Source organism: Balaenoptera physalus (genome assembly GCF_965194825.1).
Source record: "Balaenoptera physalus genome assembly, chromosome: 13".
Lineage (NCBI taxonomy): Eukaryota > Metazoa > Chordata > Mammalia > Artiodactyla > Balaenopteridae > Balaenoptera > Balaenoptera physalus.
In genome coordinates, this window is record NC_138892.1 from 38,312,761 (window position 1) to 38,326,022 (window position 13,262).

A 13,262-nucleotide genomic window follows, 5' to 3' on the forward strand; every position below is an offset into this window, starting at 1 on the left:
CCCATGTCTTATGCAAAATAATAAAATATGGAAGAATGAGGTAAGTTTGAATAGTGGGAAAAGATAGAAAAGTGATATTACTTTATTTCAGTTTTCAGGCACAAAGCTAACTTGAGTATAAATTTTTACATGTGGTCTTAAACATAGACCATGAATTAGAGAAATTTGCTTCATATTTATTACATATATTCTTGTATTCCTTCCCAGTGTACTAGATTCCAATGCTAGAAATACAAGGTCAAATTTAAAAAGTGTTTATCTTTCTTGTATAATTCCATCTTAACTTCTTCCTAAGAAACATTTAGGAGAAAACATATACTTTAACAAATTCTTATATATAACTTGTATAACATTTTAAAATGTATATAAATGTTGTATACTATAGCTGAAATATTACTGAAGCTAAAAAATAATTCAGAATATGTTTAAAATAAAAGCTGAGAAGGCTATTAAAATAGTTACGGTAAACTGAATTCAGATCTGATGACGAGTGTCCTGAGTAACTTCCAGCTGAGGGAGAAGTGTCATGACTGGTTTATGTTAACACTCTTCTCCTAAGAGCGAATTTGAACAAAAATATTTAAAATTCCCAATCTTGCAAAAGTAAGAGCAATAGAAGCCCCAACTTCAAGATGAAAATAAGAATATAATTTATTATTTCTATTTAGTATCCTAACCTATTTCTTAAAGAAAAATTGAATAATTAAGCACTGTTTTTCTAAAGCTGTCTAAGCAAACTGAAAGAACTCAAATCACAAGCTATTAAAGGTAAGAACATACTCAGTTGTTCAAAAAACAGCCAGATGTGAACAGAGCTTATGAAACCTTTCTTGATCTATTCTCAGTTCGCCTCAAAGGCTTTATTTCCTCAGATCAGGATCCCAACAACACAGAACTACTTTCAGTTTCCTAAACTTTTATGATTTGGGTTGATTATAAGCTTTTTCAATTGCTCTTCCCTCTGCCTAGAACATTCTTTCCACTCCAAGATCACCATTCTTCTCCAACTCATCCTTCATCTAATGATTCCTGAATGTTCTTCCTCTAAAAAGTTTTCACTAAGCCCCAAAGTCTGGGTTTTCTTCCCTTCCTGAGTTACTACTCTGTATACTTATAAAAGCTATTTTATAATTTTCTCTTCTTGATTCATCCCACACTAGGCCAAGCAAGTATATTATCAGGTTTTCCATAGTCCCCAGGCCTTAACTCAGTGCCTGGCAAATTGTAAATAGTCAGTAAATATGCATCTTAAAATGATGATTGTACAAGTCACTCTACTCACCAATATAGAGGATATGAGATATGTATGCCCTGATTACAGAGAGGGCAATCAAACTAAGAAAAGGAAGATGTGTTCACCAGCAGGTTTAGTAGAAGATGACATAGTTTAATTCCTTAATGTGAGATAGAAGCAGAGTGCCGTGGAATTCAAAGGAAGGAGAAATCACTTCTGGTTGAATAAGGCTTCAAAGAGGAATTAACATTTGAAAGACAGGTAATATATTGTTAATTATTAAAATTATTAATATTTTCACTATTAACTTTTTGATAGAGACCTTTTCATTCTATTTTCTTTCTCATTTTATAAAAATGAATTATTTTCACATAATATATTATTTTGTACTTTTAAAACTTAGTAATATAGCATGAATATTTCCCCCATTTTATTAAGTATGCAATTGTAATATTTTTAATTGCAGCATACCTCCTTAATGGAAATATCGTAATTCATTTAACCAAATCCCTAATATTGGACATTTTGCTTATTTAACAATTTTCTTTGTATTTCTAATACCATAGTGGATAAGCAAGTAGTTATATTATTGCATTAACTGAACTGTAGTAATTTCCATAGCAATATTTGTATACAGGGCATTTATATTCTTATTACTTTTGAACCTTAATTGTCAAATTGTATTGTATAGTCTTTTTTTTTCCTTTGTCAATGTTAATGATTACATTGCTTAAATTTACATTTTAAAAATTACTAGTAAAGTTAAATTTTTTCATATGCTTATTTATTTTAGCATTTAAATAAATTACCTATTCATAACCTTTTTCATTTTTCTATAGGATTATAGGAATATTCATTTTTTTACTAATGTGTAAAAGCTCTTTATTCACAGAAGACATATGCCCTTTGCTAAATATTGATGCAAGTTTCATAAGAGATAAGTTGTCTCTATTTGCTTTAAAAATAATCTACTGAGTGCTTTTTATTTCTTTTACTCCATCTATATGGAAGTATTTACTTGTTTCTAATATATTTCAAATATGATTTGCTTTGCAAAAAAACTACATGTGAATTTCTAGGAATTAATCCACTGCATAAAGTGAAACTGAAAACATTTTAAAGTCATCACCTAAAATTATATAATAGGATTCACACTTTGAAAATTCAAAAGGAGTTGGTTTGGGTTTTTTGTTTTTTTGGTTTTTTTAAGAAATGTTATCATGTCTTCTAGAACACTGCACGTAGTTCTGATCCTACAAGATTTTCCGTGTGTTTAGGTTTGGGTTTGGGTTCTAAGAAAGATGTATCTTGTTCATTCACTCAAGTTCTAAAGAGAAAAAAACAAGATACTTAGATTTTTTTTTTTAAACTGAACAGAACTCTGCCTCCTTTTCTGTCTAGACGAAATGGGCTAACATTAGAAAAATCTAATGTTTACATTTATTATTACTATATTATTTACATTTTTTATATCGTTGGGCCAGCCCTAATCTTCCAGCTTTCTGTTTCCTCTTCCTAAGCTACAGTTACTGTAGAAAGCCTCTTACAAAATAGAATAGAGATGGAGATATCAGGTAATTGAAATATTTGGTTAAAGAGGTGTGTCATAAAGAATAAATAAATACTTTAAATATTTTATCTTAAGTAAAAATATGTAAATGTTCAGGCACTTGCAAATTTAGATGAAACCCTAGGACTTTTCTTTGAGTATAATTCCAATGCCTGGAGTTTCACATTATGTATATTTAATAACTTCATCCATTAAACATCTTCAATTTTTAAAATTTGAGTTTCTTTTTAAAGTGATAACTTGAAGATACTTGAAAAGCTATGTGAGTGCAGAATCTTCCTGGAAATTTACCAATTCTTCCCCAGACTTTGCTGAAGTTGTATCTCACTGACAATGTGTTTTAAGATTTACCTTTATCTGGTCTTTCCAAATAATTCAACTTAGTGTTCACACATGAGCCAAGTTTATTTAATTTTGGCTCTATGTAATATTTATTTAAATTGCCTAATTTTTTAAAAAGTGCAGTGGAAGTAGACAGTTTTGGCAACAAATATAAATGATCTTTAGTAAACATATAATTCAGCAAATTTGAGCAGACATGTAAGGCATAAGATAGGCTTCAGCACAATGTATGGGGAAGATAGCATTTATTAAACTAAAGATTTACTTGGGTAGAGATTGTTTAATGAAAATTCTAATGAAATTGTAGTAACAGCCAACATCAGTGGAGTACTTACTGTCAGTCCCTGTTCTAAGTGCTCTACATGCAATAACTCATTTGAGCCTCAGGACAATGCTATGAGATGGGTACTTTTATGACATCTATTTTACAAATGGGAGAAACTGATGAACGGAGAGGTTAAGTGACTTGTCTAAGGTCACACCCCAGGTGGTTTTACCCCATAGTCTATGCTCCTAACAAGTGTACTCTCCTGCTTCTTGAACTCTACCAGTTTTCCTTCTTTTTTGCAACATTCTCCCAGTCTACTTTGGTTCCACTTTTCATTATTACTAACCTCCTAAGCCTCAACCTTTAATGTAAATAAGGTGAAATATAATTGTGTAAAACTAGTCTTATTATAATGAGAAATATTTCTCTTCTTATGGTGAGAAATATCAATTCAGATAAGGGAAAAATGTGGATCTAGGCCATTTTGAAAGTGAAAAGTAAATTTCAAATTAATTTACTTTGTAATTCAATTATAAAGTAAAAAATTCTTCAGAATGACTTATGTAGTAACAGAAGTTACTTCTAGCTAGATAAAGTTTAGGATTATTCTGAGGTCTGGCTTCTTTACTTATTTTGTATTTCTGACAGCAAGAGAATTCTTTTCCTCCAATTAATTTTCATGAGTTATCCCTTAAACTCATTTTAATATTAATTTTTACATCATAATTCTGTCCTGAATGATTTAATTAGTTAAGTGCTTTAATTCTCAACATCCTTTAGGAATTTTCCTACTAGATCTCATTTGATAATACTATCTGAATACTCTACTCCATCTGGACTAAGGTGAGGCCAGCAAGGCACCTCAAACAAAATTGAATGAGGCACTCACTGTCAGTACCGGCCTTGCACTTGCATGATCCTGAAAGTGAGTGCTTCTTTAAATGTAGCCCCCTTGACACCTCACCTACCTCATCCTAGTCCCAGCCCTGTATCAGAATATATTACATCATAATTTTAAATTATTTGTATTTTTTCTAGTATGAGTATGCAGTTTTAGTCTACTTAACAGATGTAGAATCTAAAATTTAGAGAGGTTTAGGAAATGTCCTGGATAGTTACTGAGAAGTGGCACTGCTAGAACTCAAGCCTCTTGATTATAATTTGGTAAATTTCCAGATAGTTAAAATTTTAGGAAACATTTGCTAGACTCAAATGATATTCGCCACAAAAAAAAAAAAAAAAAAAAAAAGTCTACTGGTTTGCATTCTCCAGCTCAGATACTGGGGGTTGCAGCGTGGACTGATGTAAATGATTTTCAGCGGCTCTCAGAAAACCACAACCAAATTATATGATACTTGTCCTTTATGCTTTTCCAAGCTACTTTTTGCATTGTCTTTATCCTTGGACCCAAGGCACCAGAGTCCCTTGGTTGCTCAAAGCATCCCACTCTAGCTATTCTCTAAGATGTGCTCTTTGCTGAAACACTCATGCCCTAAAGCACCCTTTTATGACTTACCCTGTTGAAAGTTCCATCCTTCAAACTGGTGGTAAAAAGAAAGAAATCTGAATAATTGACTTACTACACATGGGTTTGTTTATAAAATAAACTTGTTAAAACCTCAACTAATGCCTAATTGATTGGGTTGTTTAGAAGTCATTTTATGGATTACTTTACCAGACTCTAGAGCAGGCAGTGCTCCTCAGAAGTAAAACTGCAGAGCATGAGTGAACAGCTAACTTACAACTTCAGAAAGTTTGGCAACCATACTTGAGAAAATTGCCCTGGATATATACTCATTTTGCATGTAAAGATACAGACAAAGCCATAGCTTGCAGAGTCCTACTCACCCTAGAATATGGTGATAGACTGGCAAATATAGACTTTAACCTGTGAAAGAGATTATACATGTATGTATTCTAGTATGAAATAATACTGGTCAAGTTTCTTATAGAAGGAGGGAGATCTTCATTGTTCGGATTCACAATCAAGGTCGAATCTTTAGAAATCATTGTAAAACAATCTGGCCTGAATGAATTTCCTCTCAGGTAACCGTCACTGAAGGTCACGTTGAACAGTATAGCCACTCAGGCAAAACACTGTCGTCACTGGGTGTAAAGGGAATGTGACAGATGAGTGTAAAATTCTTTTTAACATAGTACACGGCTCAAAAAGTCAGTAAAAGCAATTTCTGCCAAATGATTTAATGATTCATATATTCATACACAACTTTCTGTTTATAATGAGCACCATTCCTGGAAGCTAGGGATAGGAGGGAGAGGCATTTAATGACATGGATGACTGCTGTATTCTCAGTATATTTTACAGTTGTGCACAGTTTTATCTTTTAGGAAAAAATTCATATATACTCAAAATTCCAAAATGGTAGGAGAATGAGAATTCTTTACATATATATGATGCTTATCCTTTGAGATTTTATGCCCATATGGTTTACTTATAATTATAAATATTTACTACTCAACTCTGTTTTGTTACTCAACTATATATATGAGTAATTCTCTTATACATGAGATTTATCTTATGTCAAATTATATTCATCAATTTAGTTTATACGTAGTTATTTTTTAAATTATATTAAATTACATTATTTATAATAGAAGATAAGTCAACAAGGTACTATGTGTTGGTAGAAAAGGCAAGAGAGAATTATGGTGATGACTTATGTCGGGGTATCAACTTTGCTACTTCCAATTCTTTGAAACTAGACCCCTTCCAAAACAAGTAACAAGCAATACATAAGATTAAATTCCACTGTAACTATAGAATTGATGTGCTTGGACAATATTGAAATGTTCATAAATATTTCCCAGTAAAATGGTGGAATTTGATGGGAAGTGGTTCCCAGTGATCTGTGTGTTACTAAGTGGACTTCGGTCTAGAAATTGTATGTATTAATACTTCAGTGTATAAAACAAACATCCTGGGTTGTTTTTTTAGAAGGCAAATGAGACTTCATAATAGAATAGTGCCTGCTAGAGGGAAAATTTCCTTTTACATAATGTTCTTCTCTATAACAGTGAAGGATACTGCTAAAAAATTAGGAAACCTAGGTTTTGTGACTTCTGACAATATTTAGTGGAAAAATACCTATTATTAACTCCAAAATAGCATTTCTCTTCTTTTTTCTCTATAAGAATATAGGAAAACAACATATTTACTGAACTGTAAAAGGAAGAGGTCATTTGGGAAAAGCTGATATTGGTTTCCAAACAGGTTATGATAGAGCTTTCAGCTTTGTATTTACAACCAGTTTTCTCTTTCCAAGGACATTGAAGAATTAAAACTTTGAGAGCAAAATATTGGTAATAACACAAAATACATGTACCTTTGTTTACTGAAGAAAAAAGTAAAAATATTCTTCTACAGATCAAATTTATTCAGTTCTCCATGATGACAAAAAGTGGATCCAATAGCCGCATACCTTTGAAATGCAAATTTTGATTAAGCCTTTTTCCTGATTAATAATTACAGAAGTATCATTTTAAATCTATCCCATGTGAGCTTCACAGCATGCCTCCTTCTATTTAATCTTTTGAAGTAGAAGAAAAAGGCAGCTATGAGAAACTAGCAATGCTGTCTCTTGTGCATGCTATAGAAGCAAGAGCATGGTCGTGTTACTGTGGTACCATTAACTTACAGTGGTGCTGCGTTTCTTCTTTACCACTGCTTCCCTCCCATGGATCCCACTGCTTCCCTCTGGGCCTCCTCACTAGCCTTCAGGCAACGTTTGGGTGACCCATGAAGAAATGGAAAATCTTGCAGCTCCAGCAAAAACGGTTAGTCTTTACAGCTTTGTTGAACATGAAGAAAAGTTATTTTGCTGCTATTTGGATGGAAAAGCTATTTTGTTTATGATAGATCAGAGTAATGGGGTATGTTTACACAGTAGTATGCAGTGGTAACTGACATTTTTCATTATGGTTTTATTTCACTGACCCTAGACATTTTTAAATGAAGCTGTACTAGATTGGCATAATGTGGTTAATATAAGAGTTTGTAACATGCAAACAATAATCAAGAATTTAATGACACTTATTTATCCATTTTGCAACATTGGAAAGTTTTGATAACAAATATCAGTTAAAATTGAACATATTCACAGGTAATGCATGTTACCAAACCCAATTAAATTTGTAATAGAATGTGTAGATTGAATACTCATTTTAAATATAATTATTTAGTTTCTTGTACTTTACCATCTCAAATACAGAGCTTCCTCCTCCCACCCGCATGCAAAGTGTTCATTTAGTACTAAAAGCACAGACTTAAAAAATTCATCGTGACTCATTGTAATTGTCAGCTTTTAAAAATATATTACATATAGTCATTTCTTATTTAAAGTAACAAAGTTGGGCATGCCATGCATTTTATTATGAGAAACTTATTTTTAATTTAATGTCCTTTTAATTTTATTCCTCTTTGAAAAATTGATTATCTAGTTTATGATGAATAAAAATGCCAATGTTGTGTACTAATTACACTTTTAGTTTGTTGTGCTTGGTCTTTTCTTGTTTAGTTTTGTTTGTTGTTAGTTCTTGCTGAAATCCATTTGATTACCACAAAGTTTTGTTAGAAGGATGCAGTTACTTTGTCCACTCCATTAATTTACTTTATATAAGATTTATCCATCATATGTATGTATACACATTTGTGTATTGTATATTTGTATGTATATAATCAGAAATTTTTGTCATAACTTATTACATTTGTAAAATCCCACACTTTTAAGAATTAAAAAAGGTTTGGAATGACCAGATCAAATGTATCATGAAAATTCCATATGTTGTATGTGTGTGCATTTAATCAGAATAAATTAGAAACTGTGTAGGTGCCTTTGTAGTTGCCCTTGAATGGCTCTATTGATTACTGTGGATCTGAATAAGGATCTGTGTATTTATTTGTCTGTGTCTTAATTAACATTTTTAATACAAAGCAATTTTGCTTCTACTAGAAAAAATTTACTGTATTAATTTGAGATTAATTTATCTTTATCTGCTTTATTAATCATTTCCTGCTGCTAACACAGAAAGAATCTGAGGAAGGAAGCTGGGCCCAGGTAGGAAATTCATATGCTTTAAAACAATATCATTTAGTAGGCTATGAGGATATAAAGTAAGAAAATTGTATGTCATAATATTATAAGTCTTCACTTAGCTTAAGATTAGGCTAATCATGTATTTGACTTTATTATGTTTACTACTATATAGGTCTTTTAAAATCACCATATTTTGCAAAGAAGATGATCATCATTTTATACCTGGCCTCTTTTGAAAGGAAAATTTCATTTCTCCTTTAAAAGAATGAACTGTAACTTAAATTTCTTGGAAATCACCCCTGAATATATTTAATCAGCAATCATTTATGTTGGATGTAAGCAGGGAGGGGAGATTTCAAAAAGCTTATTTGGAATCACCTATGCTTTAAAGTATAATGGAAAGTGTGTGAGAAATGGTGTTGGAGGGACATGTGTTAGCCTTGTGACTACACGTCAGAAGTCTCTCCCATTTATTGAGATGGCATATGAGCCAAGCATCTGTACTTTGAACAAACATATATGCTTGCAAGGAAGCTGTTCCTTTTTCAACATTTCCACATGTTTATTACTAAAAGAATTAATGTGTGTTATAGGTAATGTGATTCAAACTTTGACTGTAAGAAAAATTTTTGTAGTTATTACTAGGACCTACATTTAAACATTTAGTAAATGGGGGTTGCATTAGGGTTTTACTTTAGTGAGAATTTCATTTTTTAAGAACACACAAAATAAAGGGAACACCTAGATTTTCATTAGAAATACATGTTATAATTGTGAATTTGTTGTTTGATAAGGAACTAAATAGAAGACATTGTCAAATTAATAGAGATTAATAGTTCTTTTTAAAAATTGCTTTAGAGATGATGGTTGATTTTAGTTTTCATTTTGGCTTTTAAGAACAGTGGTAAGATCAGTTCATATTGTTATATTAAAGAATTAAATTGTCTTACATTTTGATCATGCTCTGCTTCTTTAAGTACAGAGTCTGTATTGATTGATATCTACGAAAGACTGATTGCATCAATTTTTATAGAATACTGGCTGCATGCTTCACTAGGTAACAACAATGGCCACATAAAGCTTCAGCATTCTATCTCTCTAGCCTTGTGGCTCCTTTCTCTATTCATTTACTGAGGTTTCTGTTTTCACATCAAGATTTGCCATTACACCATGGCAATGGTAATAGTAGCATTGAAGAGAAGGAAATGGTGGCATATTGGCTAACAGATAAAAATAAAATAAGTTAAATTAAATAAATCTATCAATACAAAGAAAGGATCTTTAAGCTCAGCATTTGTATTATATCATTCATTTTAGATTTTGAATTAAAATGCATATTTGTATAAAATGTAATTCCTTTTGGGCAAACAAAGTGAACATAATCATTCTCTTTAGGCAAGGACTTTGATACATGTACCCAGAGTTCTACTTTGTACCAAAATAAATCAAATATTTAGAGGCTAAATATTATTTCCACTTTGTTTCAGTATATCATAGGAATTAAATATCAGTTATAATGATATCCCATACCCTCCAATTACCGTCCCATTTTATTGGCTAAGAAACTTGACTGCTATAAAACAATTCTAGTGTCCGGTTTTTCTACAGACCCTGGCATATGGAGATATGAACCACGAGTGGATTGGAAACGAATGGCTTCCCAGCCTGGGGTTACCTCAATACAGAAGTTATTTTATGGAATGCTTGGTAGATGCAAGAATGTTAGATCACCTAACAAAAAAAGATCTCCGTGTCCATTTAAAAATGGTGGATAGTTTCCATCGGTACGTTTTTTCCAAAAAGTAATTAAAGTGAAAAATAAATAATTGTATATATTACTAGAACATAAAGAGATATTTAAGAAATATAGAATATGTGCTCTTCGAAACATCTGTGTACATCTACTTGGCAAAGTATCTTTATACAACAAATTGCGGGGACTATCTAATGTAGAGCTGGGTGCATATTACATGCCCAAAGTTTATGGAACTGGACAGTACAAAATTCTCATACAGCATAGATCTTTTTTTCCCCTGTATCTGTAGGAAATTTCATGTTTGTGATTTGTATCTATATATGTTTTAATATTAGAAAATTATTTACTAAGAATAAAATCATCAGCCTCGACTATATATGGAGTTATAAATTATATAACTTAGGCATATACTAGAAAAAATTTTGAGAAGGAGTTCTCTTCTGAAGAACATTTTTGTTTTTGTGTAAACCTTTTAGTGCTTTTGCTTATTTGTACATTAATTTTCAGGAAAACAAATACTGAATGGGTTGTGAGACATTGGTAAGAGCACAGATAAATGAAAGACAAATGAAAATTAGTTTTTCAAGTTGCTTATCATCTAGGGAGTAAAAAAAGGGTTGTTATAATACCATGTCATAAATGTTATGTTGAAGCCTTATCTCTTTGTAGGTTATCTGCAAAACTGTCAGTTGTATTATGATTATTTTATATACAGTTAGTTATTATAATAAATTAATAAATATAAATCTAGACAATTTGGGAAACTACTTGTTCACATCCTGGCCAACATTTAATTAGTGATGGAAATTAAAATGGTATAAAAATCATATATGTTAATGACTAAAGTTAGGATAAAGAGATAATAATTGAGATTCTTCAGTCAAATTTATCAAAATGTTTTGAATCTTAACACAGTTGTTTACACTGTTGGATTAAATTTAGTAGAGATAAATATAACATTGTTTTTAAAAACCATTAAGATGCTGGATGGGGAATTCATGATTTAAAAGCAGTTCAAGTGAAAAAGATATGTGATTTATAGTTGACACAAAAATCTCAGTTCTGGTTAATGGCTTGACAGGGCATATTTAGACTGTGTTTATTGGAAGGCACAATAAAAGTCCTACCATGTGGTGAGATAACAATAAGAAATTTTATTAATTTATGGACATTAAATTGTTATTGATAAAGTGGTAAAAATCTGGGGGAAAGGAAGGAATTAAAGAAATTTGGCTTGGATAAGGGAGGACTTTAGATAAGTTTTCTTATGTTTTAATATTATGTGATAGAGTAATATTTGCTGTCTTGAACATGTGCTTTTCTAGTACAAATAGGTATAGATAATAGGGTGAGTGATTTATGTTTAACAGAAAATACAACTTTGTATCACTCTCAGTTGCTCTATAGTACACACATTGTGAGGTAGTGAGTTCCCTGTCACTGAACATTTAGGGCCTCAAATTTTGTGTGGTTGCAATAGACTTTTAAATATTAGAATTTTTGATGACACACTTGTGCCTGTTTTCTATTCTTCACTGGATCAACTTTTAATTGCTTTATTATTATAGTAGAAATGATTCATCCAGAGATCAAGTTTTCTTTTTTAAAAAATAAAAATTACTCAAATGGCAGGGTTCTTGTTTGTTCTGGGAAATACACAAGCTTCATCTTTATGCTATGCTTAGCTCTGACTTAAAGCAAGTAATACTTTACTGCATATGGCATCCCATTGTCTTTACAGCCCAGTTTTCCATCTGACAAGACATTATTGTAACAACATATATCCTTTTTAAAGCACAATTTTACATTACATACAAAAACTTGGCAGAAGTTAGGCAAGACCCAGTGGTTTAACCTCAAGCTGGCTAATGTCTATGATGGTTTTTACATCAGTATTATCTGGTATTCCACTGAATTAGTTTGCTTGGGCTAGCATGACAAAATAACATAGATGGGTGGCTTAAACAACAGAAATTTATTTTCTCAAAGTTCTGGAATCTAGAAAACAAAGATCAAGGTGTCAGCATTATTGGTTTCTTCTCCTTGGCTTGCAGATAGCTGCCTTCTCACCGTGTCCTCACATCGTCTTTCCTGTGTGTGTGTTTACTTCCCAGGTTTCTCTGTGTGTCCAAATTTCCTCTTATAAGGACACCAGTCATACTGGATTAAGGCATACCCTGATGATCTGATTTTAACTTAATTACCTGTTTTAAGACCCAGTCTCCAATCACAGTCACATTCTGAAGTATTGGGCGTTAGGGCTTCATTGTAAGAATTTGGGGAAACACAGTTTATCCCATAACAGCAATTAATGCAGATTTCTTTCCATTTTGCTCTGATTCTGAAATATTTGAACTCAGCATTGTTCTTATTAAAATGCAGGGCTTAGAAATGCATCCAGCACTTAAGAGTAGCCTGGCCAATGTGTATGTCTAAATTTGTCTATAATTCTGAACATTTAAGAAATCACTAATATTCAGTGCTCTTTATTCTTGAGGCCTAGAGATTCTTTTTACCTATTATACTCTTCCACATCCTTTATATATAATATCAGTAAGTCTTCTTTCTTCTCTCTGAACATCTCTGGTTTCTAGATTTTCTTTTCATGCTTTTCTTTGTCCTTAGTGTGACCCTTATTTTGACAGCATTTCTTCCTCAACTAATTTCCCTGTCCCCTAGAATTACCTATTTTCCCTAACTCCTGTGTTACTACCAGATTATTCTCTCTTAAACCAAAACCTTTTATTGTCATTTTTATCCTCCTATGAAAATTGTCCAATAATTTTTATCACCTTGATGTGTTCTACACTTACTCTGAACGCAAACTTTCCTTAATATAACCCCATTCTCCATATAAAATCTTATTCCTCCTAACTTCCTGGCATAGATCTTCACTCTGGACAGAGGAGCTATCACCACACATTTAACATTTCATCAGCAATCCTATGTTCATGGTGCTCCATATCCTTTACTAACCCTCCCTCTGCCTGATCCTTTAAGGATCAGTCAGTTTTCTGCTCTTCTACAAAATCCTTTCC

At 31.9% G+C, this 13,262-nt stretch overlaps 1 protein-coding gene across 15 annotated transcripts in view; it reads left to right on the forward strand.

Moving 5' to 3' along the window:
- The window catches only part of PPFIA2 (PTPRF interacting protein alpha 2), a 466,902-nt gene that overhangs the window by 432,142 nt on the left and 21,498 nt on the right, over positions 1 to 13,262 (forward strand). For 8 of the 15 annotated variants that reach the window (XM_082418868.1, XM_082418877.1, XM_082418879.1 and 5 more), the window contains 3 exons: positions 7,147 to 7,209; positions 8,460 to 8,489; positions 10,059 to 10,252. In XM_082418868.1, the coding sequence (XP_082274994.1) occupies positions 7,147 to 7,209; positions 8,460 to 8,489; positions 10,059 to 10,252 (287 nt within the window). Of the gene's footprint in view, positions 1 to 1,409; positions 7,210 to 8,459; positions 8,490 to 10,058; positions 10,253 to 13,262 lie in introns of those variants that run through there. The other 7 variants (XM_082418875.1, XM_082418881.1, XM_082418878.1 and 4 more) reach the window with 3 other exon arrangements.